The 19,740-nt window shown below is 42.6% G+C and overlaps 1 protein-coding gene across 1 annotated transcript in view; it reads right to left on the bottom strand.

The window, feature by feature from the left end:
- The window catches only part of LOC114691955 (ferritin, mitochondrial-like), a 32,450-nt gene extending 15,994 nt beyond the window's left edge, over positions 1 to 16,456 (bottom strand). The window contains exons 1-3 of the mRNA XM_028867551.1: positions 16,346 to 16,456; positions 15,575 to 15,718; positions 14,344 to 14,466 (exon numbers count right to left, since the gene is read on the bottom strand). Coding sequence (XP_028723384.1) covers positions 14,344 to 14,466; positions 15,575 to 15,718; positions 16,346 to 16,456 — 378 coding nt within the window. The remainder of the gene's footprint in view (positions 1 to 14,343; positions 14,467 to 15,574; positions 15,719 to 16,345) is intronic.
- Positions 16,457 to 19,740: the final 3,284 nt, after the last annotated feature.

Raw genomic sequence — 19,740 nt, 5'->3', positions numbered from 1 at the left:
GAAAAGCAATACTAAAATACAGAAATGTTTCCTGTTTTATCCCTTGCATTTTGCATTATGAGCAACTGTGGTCAGTGTCCTCTAGCCAAAGGCCCCCGGAGAAACACTGAGTGAGTTGTGTTTGTTATTTCAGCACCATGGAAGAATGCTCTCAGTAGGGAATGGCAGGCAGAGATTGGTGGTCAAACCTGTTAAACCTGTTAAAGTTTTCCAGGTGGATTTGGAGAGTTTAAGGACGTGGGACTTGCCTGAGGATGGGAAACTGGGGAAAGTAGAGGGATTCTGTAACTTGGCATTCTTTTAAAGAGAGTTATGCATACTTTTAACTGAAATGTTCCTCCCCCCACCCCCAGGTACTCTATGCCGAACTGAATCCTCAGCTTTAATTTTAATGATCACATACCAATTATATTTAATCATGGCATGTAGAATAGTAGTACTTTGATATATTTAATATAACATGTAGTTGTCAAATCAGGGTAATTAGTATTTCTAACTCCGCAAATATTATCATTTTTATGTTAGGGCCCTTTAAACCATTCTCCTGTAGTTATTTCAAAATATGTAATTAATTGTGAGATAGAATTTTGCTACTATCCTATGACAATAGAACTACTTCATCCTCTCTGAGTGTATTTTGGGACACACTGTCCATCCTTGTACTGCTCTCTCTCTCATATCCCCTTCTTAAACTCTACTGACCCCGTTGTAGTCCGTATTTCTGTGTACTCAACTCACTTGGCTTCCACAGATGAGTGAGTGAAAGCATGTGTCATTCACCCTTACACCTGATTGATTTTATCTGACGTAATGCCTTCTAGTTATATCTGCATTGCCATAAATGATAAGGTTTTGTGAATGGAACCTTCACATTGTGAATGGAATATTCCAATGTGCATATATGCCACACTTATTCTTCCAGTCATCAATTGATGAATACTACAGCTGATGCCATCTCTTGGGCTATTATAAATAGTACTCAAGTCAATATGGGCATGCACATATCTCTTTGATAGGCTTATGTCATTTCTTTTGGATATATAACCTTGTGGGGGGATTGCAGGGCAACATGGTAGTTTTGTTCTCCACTTTTATAGAAACCTTTGTACCATTTTCCATCAGTGTGCTAATTTGCATTTCTCTCTTCTGCAACAACCTGCATGGCATTTGGACTGACCTGACTGGAGTAATGGGAAATAAAGAATGAAGAAATGACACACGCATACAGAAAAACTGAGACCAGCTGGGCAGTGAGCTCTGATGGAGATGCAATAGCAGCCTGAAAGCTCAGAACATTGATTACATATCACTGACCAAGGATCTGGTTTATTATATACACCTGAATGAGGAGGTGGGTTAGCTAACCTTGGTAGCAGGTCTGTGTAGGTGGCAGTGCTGGGCTGCAGTCATGGAAGCTGTAGTTGATACTTTCTGCATATACAGTCAGTATCTGTCTTTGGACTAGGGGGAAGGCCTTGCCATTACATTGGGGTCCTTCATGTGGCCATGTTCATGTCAATAATCCACATTCACTTGGGACTTCATCCACCCCCAGCAAACAGCAATTTGTAAGGGTGTCCCTGTCTCTGCATCCTTGCCAGCATGTTCTATTTTTATCTGGTTATAGATTCTAACAGGTATGAGATACTATGTCATTGTGGTTTTGATCCACAACATTGTTGGTGGTTACTGGTGTGAGCTACTATTATCTTATCCACATAGAGAGCAAGCAGCCTAGAATGAGGACAAATTACATTTGCAACAGTTGTTTGTATTAGTCAGGAGAGAAGAGAGTTGATGTTTAATGCTTGAGCAACATTATGATGTATGAGTTTCTCTCATGTTATTATGATCTTTGAGTGACCTTGTCTGACTCTGGTATGATGAGATAATATCCCATTGCACAGTAATTGTGAGTTCCAGGCTACCTCTCATGAAAGAGTTTTGGGTGGGGTATAGACTAGTTCCTGGCATCCAGGTTAAGTATTACAAATTTTTAAATGTCTTATTCCTAAAGTGACAATAAAAATAGTTATCAAGTAGGAATTAGAGTTACAAACTTTAAGTCTACTTATTTAGTCTTTAACTCCATCAAAGACCCCAGAAGGGTTTAATGTTACCTAACAACAGAGACATCTGCCTGCCTGGACAGTCACTCAAAGTTCTTCTGTAATGTTGGGGCATCCAGTTTTGCCCTACAGGCCTAGTATACCTGATAGACATTTCTAAGAAGCAGGGAATTTTGAAGGACTGTCCAACCTTGTCTTGGCAAAGTTTGTCAGTCACTTTTTTGTGTGTCCTGCTGGTCCACATTGTCAGCATATTGTCAGCAGTCGAGGCAAGTGCAGTTTCTGGCCCAAATGGCTAGATTTTGCCATAAAGAAAGCAGACTCCATATGGAGGTTCTTCAATGCCTATCATCTTCTCTGATGTAAATTGGTACTGCCAGGAGCAGACGTCTCACTGTCAAGAAAAGCTTTATGTTACTAAAACATTTTAAATGCCATATTCTGTAGATCTTTGAAGTGTTTGAAGACCATCTATCTATCTATCCAAATATATCTGTTCTTAGTTATACATTATATTATTAAATGAGCTATATAAGCACAATACCCCCAAAAATAGTAGAAACATACATACAGTATAAAAATAACTTTACATTTGTATAAATAAACCAAAATCTATACCAATGTAAAATATTTTGAAATTAATAGTTGTTTGTTTGGACTAACATAGATTCAATAATCTACCCTTTTCCTTTACCCTATCATTCTTATATCATATACCCCTTTTTTTCTTTTAGAAAGAGATTTTTGAATTTAACTCTTTAGTGCCCCCCCTTTTTGTTACTAAGACCAATAACAATTTGTAACCAACAACCTTTAAATGATAATAAACATCTATAACACATCTTTTGGGAATGTGGGTATCATTCTCTAGACTATTTCCTGTTGTTTGGGGGCATTGGCATCTTTGGGGGATCCTGAAAAAGTTCAGGATAATGGTTAAATCTTGGTTGGAGTAGTTTGTGAGGCTGGACCACTTCAGCTAGCAGCCTTGAAGCTGTTCTGGTGCAGAACTCTGAGGAAATTGCAACAGAGGCATTCTTAGAGGCTGGATCACCTGGGCTATTTGTTTTCATTGGTGTCTGGTCCCTCTGCTCAGAAAATACATAAACTTTTAAAGGTAACACACATATCTGCATTAGTACAAGTATAGACTGTGTGTCTATTAAAAAAAGATGAATTTTTATGTTTGAGCAGGTAAAATATACATCATGTGTTTTTGTCATTTTTCTAGGTTTATTTCTTTATGTTTGTAGTCAGGATTTTTAGGGGGTTTTCCTCGATCAAACTTGATCACCTTTGACCTGGAATGAATCCATAGCCTCTCATTTCCTGTGGAATAAAAGCATAACCTCTCTCCCAAAGCAACACACCTTTTGACTTCCATTTTGAAGTCAAGATTTTTTTTTAAATATATATGTTGGTTTAATATAGCGACTTTCATAATCCAGTGTCTCTTAGAAGCCAAAAAATTTAAAGACAACACAGTAACATACAGGATCCAGACTCTCTGTGTATTTTTCATCTTTCTGTGACTTTTTTCTTTTATATTACTTTACTTCCTTTTTAAGGATTTTACTATTATTTTAAAGATATACACATATATATTTTTATGACTGTCTATACTCTTTTTTTAAAACAAACTGTTACTATTTATTTAGAGGGTTTTTTTTTTTTTGTTTTGTGTTTTGGTTTTTTTTGGTCTGGATCTGTCTTTACTGAGCAGCTGTAACCTTTTCTGTGTGCATGAGCAAAACCTCAACCCACTGGGAAGCATGCTGGTAGAGCTTGTGTTAGCAACTCAAGCCTGCAGGCAGCAGCTGGGAGATGCCTCTGTACCACTGCCATATGTAAGATTGTGGGAACCCACCATGTGGCTTAGCTCATGTCCTGCTGGCAGTTGCCAGGAGACACATCTCTGGCTATGTCCGGCATGAGAGATACAAGACCAGGAAGTCTCGTTTGGCATCATTTTTGAGTGTTTAGAACACTTTTTAAGCTTTCTCAAGTCTTATATAGATGTAGGTGCCAGACATTTTGGGTGCCATTTGTAGGCAGAGTTTCTCTGTGTCTTGGTAGCTACTTTCAAATAACCATTCAGTGGCTTATTATTAATTATAAATGCTTGGCCAATAGATTAGGCTGGTTACTAGTGAACTCTTACATTTTAAATTAACCTATATTTCTTATCTACCCTCTGCCACATGGTTGTGCTTTTCAACATGGCACGTTTATATTGTTTCTCTTTGCATCTCTCAAGACTCTCCTTAGATCTTACCATCTGGGGATATAACTAATGAAAATGAGGGCATAGAGACAGAGCCACCAAAAATGTGCCCGAGTGGACATAGCAGCTTTTTCTGTAATAGCTGAAAATTGGAAATAACCCAATCATTTATCAAAAAAAGAGTAAGTACAGTGCCTTCATTCAAAGAGATGTGCTGCATAACAATGAGAAAAATATAAGACAGAAGCAAGATTTTGCACATTTTGTAGAATTTCAAAATTATATCAAAGATACACAGGGTCATAGGTTTAATATCCTGCACAGTAACAAAGCAAAACCAACAAACAGATAAAAGTATCTATGTGGTAGAAGTTGAGAATGATGTTTATTCATGAGGAAGATATTGACTGGAAGAGAACAAGGGTGATGGAGAAAAATATGCATCTTAATTTCACTGGTGTTTGCATGGAATTCTCCATAGATAAGTTGTGGAAATACATATTAAAGATCTACTTCCCTGAGAGGAACTTATCGCTTAGAAAACAGCAACAGCAACATGCTGTGGATATCATTCTGTATAAATAAAACACTGATTGGCCAGTGGCCAGGCAGGAAGTATAGGCAGGACAAGGAGAGGAGAATTCTGGGAAGTGGAAGGCTGAGTAGGAGAGATACTGCCAGTCGCTGCCATGACAAGCAGCATGTAAAGATGCCGGTAAGCCACGAGCCACGTGGCAAGGTATAGATTTATAGAAATGGGTTAATTTAAGATATAAGAACAGTTAGCAAGAAGCCTGCCACGGCCATACAGTTTGTAAGCAATATAAGTCTCTGTGTTTGTTTGGTTGGGTCTGAGCAGCTGTGGGACTGGCAGGTGACAGAGATTTGTCCTGACTGTGGGCCAGGCAGGAAAACTCTAGCTACAGCAATACACAGCAACAATAAAAACAGTCAATAGTGAAAGAAGTACAGCCAAGCTGACTATGAAACACATGTGTTTTTTGATTCACCCTTCACAGGTACAAAACTCTTCTCAGTTTTGCCTGGAGCTCAAACCAGCAGCATTTAGCACAGCACTGAGTATCATTTCTGGGTTATACTAAGAAAATCTTTGGTAGGATGGCCTCTATGCTTAGCAACTTTATGGCTATAATAATTCCCCCAGAAAACTTGCAAAGCACATACTAAACGAGACATGGACTTTAATGGCTTGAGTTCCTGGTTTATGGAAGAGAACCAGAAAGTTGCATAATGAATGTTGCTTTTGAGTTAGATGCATCATGTATTTTGAGATGCCCTTGTATTGTTAACCTGTCTGGGTAGATGACTGGAGAAGTGGTCCTGAATAAATTAATTTAGAGCCATCATTATAGTCATATCCAAAATCAATTCCAAATGGATCAAGAAATATACATAAATAACGCCATAAAAATGGGTAAAACAGGTTAGTGACTGATTAGTGAATAAAGTCTTTTCCAAAACATAAAAAATCAAAAGGAAAAAGTCTAATAAGTCTAAATATAAAAACCGAAATTGCTCCAGGTAAAACTTTATAAATAAAATTAAAACACAAATAACTGTGAGAGTAATATATGAACCAAAGATTAATCTTTACCAGCATTTTATCATGATAATATTTACCTGTACAACAAAGTTGAAGTATGTAAAAACATTCAGAGAAAAACTAATTTATATTATTAACTAATTGTATGTGGTTTTTTTTTACATATATATTCTTATGTCTTTATCATTTGTGAATCCACTATTTCATGTATTTCCAGGTAAACTGTCAATATTAATGTGCTTATCTCCTGTTGTACAGGACTGTCTTCCCGGCTGTGCCCCACTTACACAAGATTATCCCAGCTAGGCTTGCTGGCTGTTGATGTTCCTTCATGGAGGGAGGTGTCAGAGGGAGTCATGGAACCCTCACTGAAGTATCTATACACCCCTCCTCTCCAGTTATATCTAATTTTATGTAGCCTCAGGGAGGGGGTAGAGTATATAGATGGGGAAGGTTCCATGCAGGAAGGTATTAGGATGTCATCATCTGTGCTGGGTACAAACTTTCCGGTGTGGCTGCTGTACAGCTGTTTGTGCTCCTGCATGTAACCCTTTACCCATCACTCTTGTAAGTAATTCTAATAGACTCATGGGTTCCCTGAATGACCTTTGGTGAACTCATACCAGGATTTGCTATTGGGACTTTAGAAGGAGGGGGTAGTTTCAGAGACCTGAACAGTCTGGAGAAGAGGGTAAGTGTACTCCACATCCACTCCTAGGTTGAAGATGGAGCAGACAAGAACTTGAATCTGACCCTCTGGTTCACAGGTCTGAGTCTGCTTTTGGTACCAATATTTGACATTTGCTTAATGATAACCATGCTTACTGGAGTGAGGTAGGATCTTCCTATAACTTTGATTTGTAATTGCCCAATATTAAGAGCATTTTCTTGATGTATTTATTTATTATTTGTACTTCTTTTGAGAAGGGTCTGTTCAAGTCATTTGCCTATTCATTGATTAGACAATTTGTTTGCTTGGTGTTTACATTTTGGTTATTTGTGTTTTTGATAACAATCCCTTGTCAGGTAAGTAGCTGACAGAGCTGATTCTCCCGTGCCAGAGGCTGTCTTTTTCACTCTGAGAATTACTCCCTTGGCAGTGCAGAAGGGCTGGGGTTTGATGCCATCTCTTTGTCCATTCTTGCTGTTATGTCTTGACCTACTATACTCCTATTCTGAAGTCCTTGCCTATGCCTACACTTTAGAGTATTTTTTTTCTAACACTTTCAAAGTTTCAGGTCTTACATTAAGGTCTTTGATCCATTTTGAGTCGTTTTTACCCAGGTTGTATTAGAGATCCAACTTCCTTCTTCTTCTTCTTCTTCTTCTTCTTCTTCTTCTTCTTCTTCTTCTTCTTCTTCTTCTTCTTCTTCTTCTTCTTCTTCTTCTTCTTCTCCTCCTCCTCTCCTCCTCCTCTCCTCCTCCTCCTCCTCCTCTCCCCTCCCCCTCCTCCTCCTCCTCCTCCTTCTTCTTCTCCTCCTCCTCCTCCTCCCCCTCCTCCTCCTCCTCCTCCTCCTCCTTCTTTTTCATTATTATTATTATCATCATTATTATTTTGCTTGCTTGTTTGTTTTGATTTTTGAGACAGGGTTTCTCTGTGTAGCTCTGGCATCCTGGAACTTGCTTTGTAGAGCCAGCCTCGGACTCAGAGATCTGCCTGTTTTTGCCTCCCAAGTGTTGGCATTAAAGACATGGGCCACAATGCCCAGTGTGGTAGTTTGAATGTAATTGGCCCCTATAATCTCATAGGGAGCAACACTATTAGGAGGTGTGGCTTTGTTGGAGTGGGTGTGGCCTTGTTGGAGGAAGTGTGTCACTGTAGGGGTGAATTTTGAGGTTTCCTATGCTCAGGATACCACCTGGTGTCTCAGTCGACTTCCTGTTGACTGCAAGATGTAGATCTCTCAGCTACTCCACCAGCACCATGTCTGCCTGCACGCCACCATGCTCCCCACCATGATGATAATGGACTGAACCTCTCTGAGTCTGTAAACTGCCACCTGTAACATGAATCTTAAAGGGTCTTATTAAATAAAAAATTTGGAGCCAGAAATTGGGGTTAAAGCCTGAGAGATCAGAGGAATAGGAAAAGCCACAGCTAACCTCACCTCGCCAACTCTGCAGCTTCCAAAGGTACCTAACCTGCTTCCCGTATACCCACACCCATGTGCCTTTCTGTTCTGCTATCACATTTGCTCTCTCTGTCCAGTTACATCACTTCTTCTTCCTGCCCAGCTCTGTCACTTCCTGTCTGTCTGTGCAGACCTCCAGACCTCTATGGTTAACTAGTGTTGGAATTTAAGGTGTGTGCCACCATGCCTGGCTTTATTCCCAGTGTGCCCTTGAACTCACAGAGATCCAGACAGATCCCTGCCTCCTGACTAAAGGCCTGTGCTACCATTGCCTGACCTCTATGTCTAATATAATGACTGGCTTTTCCCTCTGATCCTCAGATAAATTTTATTGGGGGACACAGATAAAATATCACCACAGCCACCTCAATTTAAATGTTTTCCTTTATAGGAGTTGCTGTGGTCATGGTGTCCCTTCACAGCAATAGAAACCCCAAGACACCCAGCGTGGCTTCATTCTCTCACTCTCAGAACACTCAGGTTTCCCAGAACAAATTAGTGCAAATAAGAGAAATGAGGGAAAATCAATGCCGAGAACAACCGTAAAACCAAACCAAGTCAAACGACAAAGAAAACATCAAAATGAGAAACAATGTGACTCCAGCCAATATGTCTTCCTGGCTCAGTGTGGATTTCCCCAGCTCCCCAGCGATGTTGGCAGTAACTTATTCTTCAGGTGGGATGGCCACAGCTATCCTCTGGCATGCAAAGAAGGTAGACAGTGATGCGCTGGGCTGTTGGCCCTGTGTGTTCAGTCTGTCTCCTCTGCTGGATTGAATTCCTAGGCTTTTCCATCCAGCTGAGGAGAACCCTCTCCAGCCCACATCTGGAGATGTCCCCTTGTTGCCAGCTCCCCTGTTGACTTCCCTTTTAGAAGCTGCTACTGGGTAAAACAATCTAGACTTGTTTTCTAATGAGAAGATGTATTCATCCCCAGTTCCCACCTTTTACCCGAGTTCAGACTGTTCCTCCACGGCAGATTGACACCCTCGGGCCTCCCTGCCATGAACAGCTCATGGTCGACACTCTCCCACAAACTATATTCAGTTCTGTGGGTTAGAGTTTATGTCCTCTCCCTCCTCCTGTGTCTCCAGTGCTTCTTGACAAGGAGTATGGTATGGGTTTTAGAGCTGTAAAAATGCCAGGCCTTCTACTGGCTAAGCAGGACTGTATCTAAAATCTTCTCTCAGCATGGTCCTCCATCCTGCTGCAGTCAGGGAGGGAGTAGGGAAGCATAAGGGTAGGTACCGTCTCTGTCTCTAGGATCTGCCTGTCATGACTCAGGTTTCACACCTGAAACCATTTCTTCAAAGTGCTGGCTGAGATGTCGGTGGTTTGTGAACTGAAGTTACCGGAGGAGAGGAGGGCTGCACCCACACATTAAATACTCTGGAAGGCCTATGGACAGAAGTTCAATGATTTGGAATGTTGGAATGTTGCAGGTCCAGAGTCAAATTCTCTTGGGCCATTTTAGTCCCACCCCCTCCAAAGGTGAGGAGGAAATGAAGTCCTGACTAAACTTGTACTGCTGACATTGTAATGGCCATGGCAAGAACCCCAATGTCGCCGCCGGGCGGCGGTGGCGCACACCTTTAATCCCAGCACTCGGGAGGCAGAGCCAGGTGGATCTCTGTGAGTTTGAGGCCAGCCTGGTCTACAGAGCAAGTTTAGGACAGGCTCCAAAGCTACGCAGAGAAACTGTCTCAAAACAAACAAACAAACAAAACCAATGTCTCAGGCCCAAGGAAATGGCTAAACCTTTCTTGGGTGAGGTCCAGAGTGATAGAAAAACTTTCCCTTAGGTCTGAGTATGAATGTTGACAGTGTGTGCTGAAAATGTCTACCATATCTTTCTCACTGTGGATGTTTATAGCCCAATAGAAACTGCTCCTACCAAGACTAGCTAACCCTACCTCCTTGTTCTGCATATAACAAACAAGCTGAGCTTCCAGGTACTGAGGCTTCTCATGAGATCCCAGCTTTTCTGTCTGTGTGTCCGTATATCTGTGTCTGTCCCTTCTCCATCCCCTGGCTGACCTAGTTAGATCAGACCCTGAAGCTGTGCAGATCACAGCGCCTAGATGTTATTTATTGCCTATCTCTGCGTGTGAGGCCTACCATCGTGTGACTGGTAAATCCTATTGGAAGGTACAGACAGCTAGCTTCCACTCCTAAAATCTTAGCGTCTGGGACCTGTAACAGAGGTTTTCATGGCTCACTGTTACCGAGCTACCTGATGCAGCCCTCCAGTGCTTTGGCAAAGTGGCTTGCTGATAGCTTTCTCTGTTCTTTTATTGCAAACCTTTCATGAAACTGTTACTACATTCAGACATGAGGCTTGGGATAACCTAAATCTGTAGCTCTGGTCCACAGACACTCACGTTTGTTTCTGGAATAAACCGTCTCTCATTCCCACTAAGGTGAGAGCCATGATCTGTTTTTGTTTGATTTTGCATTGACGGTGGAGCTTCTCACGACTTTCCATTTGTCTTCTGCAGCCTGGCCAGGCAGCAGGGCTCTACTCCATGCTCTAACTGATGTTCTGCTCTTTCCTTTATAAACTCAAGCCCAATGTGTCTGGCTTTCCCTGGCGTCTCACTGTACCCTGTTCATTCTCCCCTCTCCCACTTTTCCTTTGCAGGAATGTCACCTTGCCCTGGAGCTGCTCATTAGATGCTCTACTGCAGACTCCAGAAACGCAGCAGAGTTCAGGGGAAGTGGGTGGGTGGCTCCATTACCTCTTCAGCTTCTTTCAAATGGGTATTTATTTCGCAGTTGAGAATCTGTGTTTCCAACTGGAAAATGATGCCTTTTAAGGAGCATTTCACAGTGTCTGGAGAAGTTTTTTGTTTGTCACAAGTACGGGAAGTGCCCTATCTGAAGCAGAGGACTTGGATGCAAAGGACACCACCCTCCTCCCCACAAATCAGTGAGCTATTATCTCTCACACTCAAGGCATCCACAGTGCTAAGGATCTGGGGTGGGGGGGTGGTTCAGTTGGTAGAGTGCTTGCTTGCTTAGCACCACAGGGAGCTGGGTTTCATCCTCAGCACTGGAAACAATGCCATAAGCAATTAGGAGGCAGAGGCAGCTGGAGAATCAGATCAAGCTCATTCTTGGCTATACAAACTGGAGGCCAGCCTGGAATGCATGAGAGCCTGAGTCATAAATAGTGAAAAAAAAAATACTAAGGTTGGTTGAGATGTTTTAGAAAAATACTAGATAGTACAAACAAAACAAAACAAAAACCAACAACAACAAAAAAAGTCTTGTCTCCCTCCTGCCTCTTATTCTGAGACAGGATCTTTCTATTAGTCCAACCTGAGAATCTGAGATGACATCTAGAATGCTTAATTGGCAGTTTGAATATTGATCCTTTTAAGCTTTTTGAAAGATGTCTATGGCTGATTCTTATATCCGTATCTTTTTGTTCAAACAAAATTTGCCTTTTTCTGAAGATAGTCCTCCAGTTTTCCCTGTGGTGTTTTCTTACTAGAAATGTTTCTTAGATATCAGCTTCCTCCATGCTTTTTTTTTTTGGTTTTTCGAGACAGGGTTTCTCTGCGTAGTTTTGCGCCTTTCCTGGAGCTCACTTGGTAGCCCAGGATGGCCTCGAACTCACAGAGATCCGCCTGGCTCTGCCTGCCTAGTGCTGGGATTAAAGGCGTGCGCCACCACCGCCCAGCTTTCTCCATGCTTTTAAGTAGCAATATATAGACAGGATCCATACTTTGGACAGTTTGCATTCTAAGTACTTTTCATGTATTAATTTATGCCTTATGAAATATTAGTTTCATTTTGTAGGCTAAACTAAGGTTATAAAGAGGTAAGAGCTCATGCATGCTCATTGGGCTAGTAAGTTTTCTAGCTGGGACACAATCCTAAAGAGGTTCCCAACTCTTCTCAGGTGGTGCTAGCCAAATCAGCCCTCAGAGGTCTATCCTGCACTACCCACATCAGTTCTGAGAAGTCTATCCTGTACTATCCCTGTCAGCCCTGAGAGATCTACCCTATACTGCCCACACCAGCTCTTGATTTCTACCCTGCACTAACCACATCAGCCTTGAAAAGTCTGACCTAAGTTTGTGTCTTTCTTTGCTCCTGAAAATAATTATTGCAGTATGCACCAGACTACAGAGTTAACCTCTGAATAACCCGGCCAAATCTACTGCTGCCTTGAGAAAGCACCTGGTCGAAAGTTAGCCATTTGTTTTATGCCCTTCAGGTAAGGGTCAACTTTTCTGCACAAAAAAAGTCCTTTTCAAACTTCATTTAATGTGAAAAAAAAAAAAAAACCACTTTCCAATCTTAAAATGTGTACACAAATGAGGGCAGAACATTAAGTTTTACCACCTACTCTAATATAGTCTCTTGTACTTGAATTTACCCAAGTATTTGTTCTTTGAGAATTCCAGATAAGACATGTTTTCATCATATCCACCCTCCACATGTCTCTTTCCAGTTTCTCTAGAATTTACCCAAACAACTGTCACTGAGTGTTTGGGCACCATAGGACAGGGTGGGAGATACCTTTTAAAATGTATATATAATATAAGCTCCAGGAAGTCCTCACCAACCCCACAGCGATAGACCTAACCTGTGTATAGTAACATCTTCATACATAATTACATTGCAAAACAGATTTATTTTCATCCATGAGAACCAGGAAGATAAAAAGGAAAGCATTCTTCAGGCAAGTGGAAATGACAGACTTTAAATTACTGACTGTAGGACCTGCAGTAAAAAGTTGCTCCGATTTGCTTCCACTCAGTTATCTTCTTGGCAGTTTCCATGTCAGGGGGTGGGGACAGGCGTGTTTCCTCTTCCTCCTCCTCCTCCTTTTCCTCCTACATCTGAGCCTGCTCATCATCTCCCATCTCCTCCTGCCCATCACCTCCCATCTCCTCCTGCCCATCACCTCCCATCTCCTCCTGCCCATCACCTCCCATCTCTCCTGCCCATCACCTCCCATCTCCTCCTGCCCATCACCTCCCATCTCCTCCTGCCCATCACCTCCCATCTCCTCCTGCCCATCACCTCCCATCTCCTCCTGCTCATCACCTCCCATCTCCTTCTGCTCATCACCTCCCATCTCCTTCTGCTCATCACCTCCCATCTCCTTCTGCTCATCACCTCCCATCTCCTCCTCATCACCTCCCATCTCCTCCTCATCACCTCCCATCTCCTTCTGCTCATCACCTCCCATCTCCTTCTGCTCATCACCTCCCATCTCCTTCTGCTCATCACCTCCCATCTCCTTCTGCTCATCACCTCCCATCTCCTTCTGCTCATCACCTCCCATCTCCTTCTGCTCATCACCTCCCATCTCCTTCTGCTCATCACCTCCCATCTCCTGCTCATCACCTCCCATCTCCTGCTCATCACCTCCCATCTCCTGCTCATCACCTCCCATCTCCTGCTCATCACCTCCCATCTCCTGCTCATCACCTCCCATCTCCTGCTCATCACCTCCCATCTCCTCCTGCTCATCACCTCCCATCTCCTCCTGCTCATCACCTCTCATCTCCTCCTGCTCATCATCTCCCTTCTCCTGATGCTCTTCTCCCTTCTCCTGATGCTCTTCTCCCTTCTCCTGATGCTCTTCTCCCTTCTCCTGATGCTCTTCTCTCTTCTCCTGATGCTTTTCTCGATTCTCCTGCTCTTGCTTCTTCTGCTCAGCAATTCCATTTGCCAAATATTTTTCAGTCTTCATCTGTTTAGCTACTAATGGTCTCACAAATTTTAATGTCTACATAAATAAATAGAAAAGGACTCTCATTAAAGACCATATCTACATTGAGAGGCAGTTGACCCAAATCTTAGCCCATGAACCAGCAGTGGCCAGACCATAGCAGAAGCATATCCCCAAGCTCTATCAGACCCACTAAACCAATACCTGCACATTTAAAGGGACCAGGAGATTCATATGCATATTGGAGGTCCCAAAGAACAGATCAAAGACATTAAAAACCTCTAGGTAGACACAAGCACCCACTTGGAATGAGTGATGAAAAATATCAAATGTGTAGATCACTTTAAGGAACAAGGCTCTATTATTGTCAGGCTTTTCAATCCTGTTTGCTTGCATCTCATGGAGATTGACTGGATATCCAGAACCCATTTTCAAAGACATAGTGCTCGGACACCAGGCTCAGCTATTTACCCCTCCTTAGAACCCCTTGGTTGAGTGCATTGTCTAACTGAGGCAGAGAACTTTCGTGCTACAACATTTTTTTCTTTTGACTTCTTGAGATGCTATGGGCTTAGTGACAGAGAAGGCTCACTTTGAGCCAGATTGTTTACCAACTGTTAGGAAGGGATCCCAGAGAGTATCAGAACCAGTTTGCTGCTTACATCGGTATCTCCAGTATTAAAGGCCGTGTCATACAGACGTCGCAGGACCTCAGTTAATTCTTTTTCCATACATAGAACAGTTGTTAAACAGTCAATACATCTCTGGTGGTCTAGTTGAGGTCTCTGTTGGAAATGAACAGGTAATCAATTTCCTATGTCAAGGTAATTTCTATGTATGATGAGGACTAGGTTTATGAGTAAGAAGGCTTTCAAACTTTGTATAGCATAGTGGAGTCAGCTGAAAGTCTTAACGACTGACACCTGGTCTACCTGCAGTCATCTTGATTAATTGATATGTACCTCAGGACTGTAAAAAGATCCTTGGCAAATTTAGTTGCTGCATAGCAAGGGTACTAAGGGCAAAGAATACAGGTTAATAATTATTCCACTGGCTTTGAAATTCTATAATGGTTTGATTTTGTTATGTACTTCCTTAATAAAAATGTATCTAAAATAACATTATACCTGAATTTTCTGTAAACTGAAAAGGATGCTAACCTCTCCAGGGAGAGCTCATGAGAGCCCTGCCTCTAAGCTCTTTCAGAGCATTGGAACCATCTGAAGAGTTTGTTAAGACACAGCTTCTTGGTCCCACTCACCATCAGATTCCTTGGGCCAGGGTCATGAATTTGCATATCTCACCATCCTCATATGGGGCTGAGGCTGGTAGTGCAGAGAGCTGTGTAGTTGACTCATTGAGAAAAGCCAGACAGATTTGTTGTGGCCAAGTTTTAGCCCTGAAGATATTGACTTACGTTCAGTTACTAAGAACATGAATAAATGCCGGGCAGTGGTCATGCACACCTTTAATCCCAGCACTCTAGGAGGCAGAGGCAGGTGGATCTCTGTGAGTTCAAGGCTAGCCTGGTCTACAAAGTGAGTTCCAGAACAGCCAGGGCTGTTACACAGGGAAACCCTGTCTCCAAAAACCAAAAAGAACATGAATAAAGGGGGCTGGAGAGCTGACTCGGTGCTTAACAGCACTGGTTGCTCTTCCAGAGGATCTGGGTTCAATTCCCAGCACCCACGTGGCAGCTGAAAAATGTCTGTTACTCCAGTTTCAGGGAATCTGACACCCTCACACCAATGTACATAAAATAAAATTAAATAAATTAAAAAAGAGAAATGTTAAAAAAATGAATAAACTAACTAGAAAGCTTAAGTAGCAAGCAGTTATATTTTGGATCTAGTAAAAATCCCCAATAGAAATTATCATAATAGAATTAGTCACCTGAATATCCGGAAGGCAGACTTTATTACCTCTACTTATGATGTATCTCATGGATTCTTTTGCATGATACCATTTCAGTGCAGGCTGGTCCTGAATGTATGCTGCAACACCGGCCACTGCCACATCATCCATATAATAACCACTCTAGGATTGAGGTGAGAATTTGGGGGAAGAGATGGAGATAGGAGATGTTAAATTTTCAGGTAGGAACCTCATGAAAATAGTTGACTATCTCAGTGGTCATCTAGAAAAGGTCTTTGGTTGCTCCTGGGTGGCTGGTTTGTCCTTTGAATTTCAGAACTTTCTGTTTTCCCAACTCAGGCTGCCCCAAAAAGCAGCCAGCCACCCAGACTAGTCCCTAATCTTTCTACAATGCAGCTTTTCTTTGGATCAGACATGTTAACACAACACACTACCATTAACTGTGTAGGTCTCTGACATAAGCCTGGCACAGATTTACTAAAAAGTTAAGAGCAGATTTATCATACTAATACAAACATTATTAACGGTGAGTATGAAATTGCATTTAGCTATAAAATTGTTTATTCTGCTACCATTGGTTATTGCCCAAATAATTTTGGGAACTCAACTGAAGAATTGTGTTCTCCTTCTCATAGCCTGTAGTTTGCTATCACAGTTATAAATCAGCAGTCTCATTATTGAACCACGGTCTCACCTAATGTTAGACTGCAAGGTAAGAAGTTAGTAAATGTATCATCACCCAGATCAGAGCAAAGCCCTCCCTCAGAGTTGCCCAAGAGACCTACTAACCAAGAAATAATAAGCATCGCTGAGGTTCATCTGCATGCAGGCGATTTTCTGTATAAAAGGTAAAGACTCTTCAGAAATGACCTCCTTTATTGCCCCTTTCCTCTGTGCCATTTTAACAATAGGAAATTCCAACCGTAAGATGTGTTTCCCACGTCACTGGAGAGCCTCTTAAACGCTAAGAGGTGTGGTCACAGCCCACTCCTTGCAATGAGATGAAATCATGACCACCTGAGGCGGCAGCTACTCATCCACCAGCAAAGATATTGTGCCTGGGGTGGGGCGTAAAGACACCAAGTTGAACAGAGAAAAATGGATCAGAAGAGGATGCAGGGATTTGTCTTCCAATTCTCTCAATGGTCAGTCTCTCTTCTCATTTTCTGTTTTAAAATTATTATTGTTAATTAAATTTATTCAGTTATTTTACATCCAGACTGCAGTTTCCCCTTCCTCCTGTCTCCTATTCCCTCCTCTCCCTCCCTCCCCCTCCTCCCACAATCCACTCCTCCTCTGTTTCTGTTCAGAAAGGGGCAGACCTCCATGGGTGTCAACAAAGCCTGGCATATCAAGTTGAGGTAGGACTAACCTCCTCCCCTTGTATTAAGGCTGGGCAAGGCAACCCAGTATGAGGAATAAGTTCCTGGAAGCCAGTCAAAGCATTAGGGACAGGCTCTGCTTGCTAGGAGTCCCACAGGTAGATCAAGCTACACACAACTGTTACACATATGTAGAGGGCCTAGGTCTGTCCTGTGCAGGCTCCCTAGTTATTGGTCCAGACTCTGTAAGCTCCTATGAGCCCAGGTTAGATGTTTCTGTGGGTTCCCTTGTGATGACCTTGACATTACCACCCCACCCCCACCCCACCTCCCCCCCGCCACCGGCTCACACAATCCTTCCCCTCTCTCATTTTCTATTTGAGAAGGCAGGTATATTTCCCGAAGAGTAGTGTGAATTACCTTTAATTTTCAGTTTCTTAAGAAACAATGATGTCATAGCATACTCAAATGCATGGGATCTGAGAAGCATGTTGAGAACACGTATCTGTTTATAGGAAATACCACAACTCCGTCCCTCCTCGTACATAATTGAGCTTACAATGGAATATGGTGGTGATCTGAAATATCACAATCCTGTTAGCTAGAGGAGTAGTACAGATTTCATTGATAAACTGGCACTTTAAGTCAGCCCTGTAAGCAGAAGGAAGATGGAGAATAGAAGAGAGGCCTTTTAATTGCAGCTGTACGAGGCACACCCAGCTGCACCTACAAGATGAGGCTGTGATTTCCCTATCTCCCAACTGGCATCTTTTTGACTCCTTCCTTCGTTTTTCTTTTTTTTCCCAAAGGTCTCCTGGTGGCTCCGTATGAACCTATTTCACTAATCTTACGGCTGATAATGGGGTGCTTGGAGGTATGTTCTGAGTCACTGTTGATGAAAATGTGATGGACATGCAAATAAAGCTTAAACTTCTCCATCTGGGAGACCTTTGAGCTAACCCCTGTCTGCTTGAAGTGAATGGAAATGACAACAGCCCAGGCAGGTATGAGACTGTAATCCAAGCTCTTCTGGAGGTGAGCAGCAAGAATCTTGATGTGTGAGACAGTTTTAAAGAAATAGCAATTGCCTCGAAGTCCATCCATCCGCCTCTTGAGGGAGAACTCATGTTAAGGGAAGGAGCCAGACTTTCAAACGTGGGATGGAGTCAAACAAGGTGGCCTTAAAAAAGGAACAGTCACAAAAAATGTCTTTTATCGATCATTCTTGTTTCCTGACCCAACACTGCCTTTGTCTCCAGTGGAGTCTGAGATTATTCCTAGAGAAGGAGAAGTGGTTTGAGACAGTGCCTCTCAAACCACAGCTTGAACAGGAATCATCTGGGACTTTTGTTCAAATGCAGAATTGTGATTGGTGGAGCCTGAGGTGCTGCCAGGTCCTTCCCGTGCAGGGACACACCTTGAGGAGAAAGGCTTCCAGAGCATTCCTGAAAAGCGTTCAGTAAATGTTCTATAGAGCACCTACGACTATAGCTGAAGTTGTTCTATGTCCTGTCCCACCCACAGCTGCTCAGACCCCAAGTAAACACACAGAGGTTTATATTAATTAAAGCTGCTCGACCATTAGCTCAGGCTAACTATTGACTAGCTCTGACATTTAAACTCAGCCCATTTTTGTTAACCTATATGTCACCACGTGTTCTGTGGCTTTACCTGTGTGTCATTACATGCTGCTCCCTGGATGGTGGGCTGGCATCTCCTGACTCAGCCTTCCTCTTCCCAGAATTCTCCTTGTCTGCTTATCCCATCTATACTTTCTGCCTGGCTACTGGCCAATCAGCATTTTATTAAACCAGTATACAAAAGCATTATTCCACAGCATATGGCACAGTTAGGAATCTTTGAGTAAGATGGGAAAGGGAGGCATTCTCTAGAGACACTGTGCTGGCTTGACATGTCCAAGTTGTCAGATCCTCCATGGAAGCATTCTAGAGAGGGCCTTTTGGAATAGCTGGGCTTCAAAGGTCAGAACAGGCCAAAAATATGTTTTTAAAAACTTGCTTTTGTTTCATCATATGAGTATTTGTCTGCAAATATGAATGTGTACCATGTGTGTGCCTAACCTGTAGAAGTCAGAAGATCATAAAACTTGACTCACAGTGGTTCAGAGCTGCTGTGTAGGTGCTGGGAACAGAACTGAGGTCCTCTGCAAGAGTAGCAAGTGCTCTTAACCACTGGGCCATCTCCAGCCCCCACTGATTTTTGCATAGATGATACATGACCCCAATTCTTCTTCCTCAAACCCTGTGGTTCTTTTTAGATCAGAATTGTGTGAGCCATGGTAACACATTTCTATTATCCAACCTACAAGTTAGTAAATCCGAAATTCATAGATTTGTTTCCTGGAATGGTCTGAGATTGTGGGTATTTCTGAGTGGTTTTAAAGATTCTTTCATGTAAACACTGTACGCAGGCATGAGAAACCCCCACCTGGCCAGGCCAGAGTATCCCACTCGTGCAGGGAACCATGCTGGTATGCGGGGCAGATGCAGCAGCAGGTTGGCAGGTGACCCACTCCATGCAGGCATGGTGGCAGGGCGATGGCGGGTGGACATTCACAACCCATAAGCTACATCTGCTCGGAAATGGTTTACTGTAATAGAGAGATGAGAAAAGATAGGAAAGGAGAGAAAGAGAGAGGGAAAGGAAGAGAAAAGGGTCAAGGGTCGAGGGGTGCACACCTCGTGAGAGTGGAGGGAGAGAGAGAGGAGAGAGAGGGAGAGGGAGAAGGAGAGGGAGAAGGAGAGGGAGAAGGGCTGGAGTTTTTCCTTAAGAAGAGGATTCTATGTCAGGACTCAGGGTGGCCCCAAGGGTTGGATCAGAATATTAACAAACATTCCATGA

Source organism: Peromyscus leucopus, chromosome 12, assembly GCF_004664715.2.
Source record: "Peromyscus leucopus breed LL Stock chromosome 12, UCI_PerLeu_2.1, whole genome shotgun sequence".
Taxonomy (NCBI): Eukaryota; Metazoa; Chordata; class Mammalia; order Rodentia; family Cricetidae; genus Peromyscus; species Peromyscus leucopus.
The sequence above is the reverse complement of the archived record's forward strand: the minus strand, read 5'-3'. Positions and strand labels throughout refer to the sequence as shown.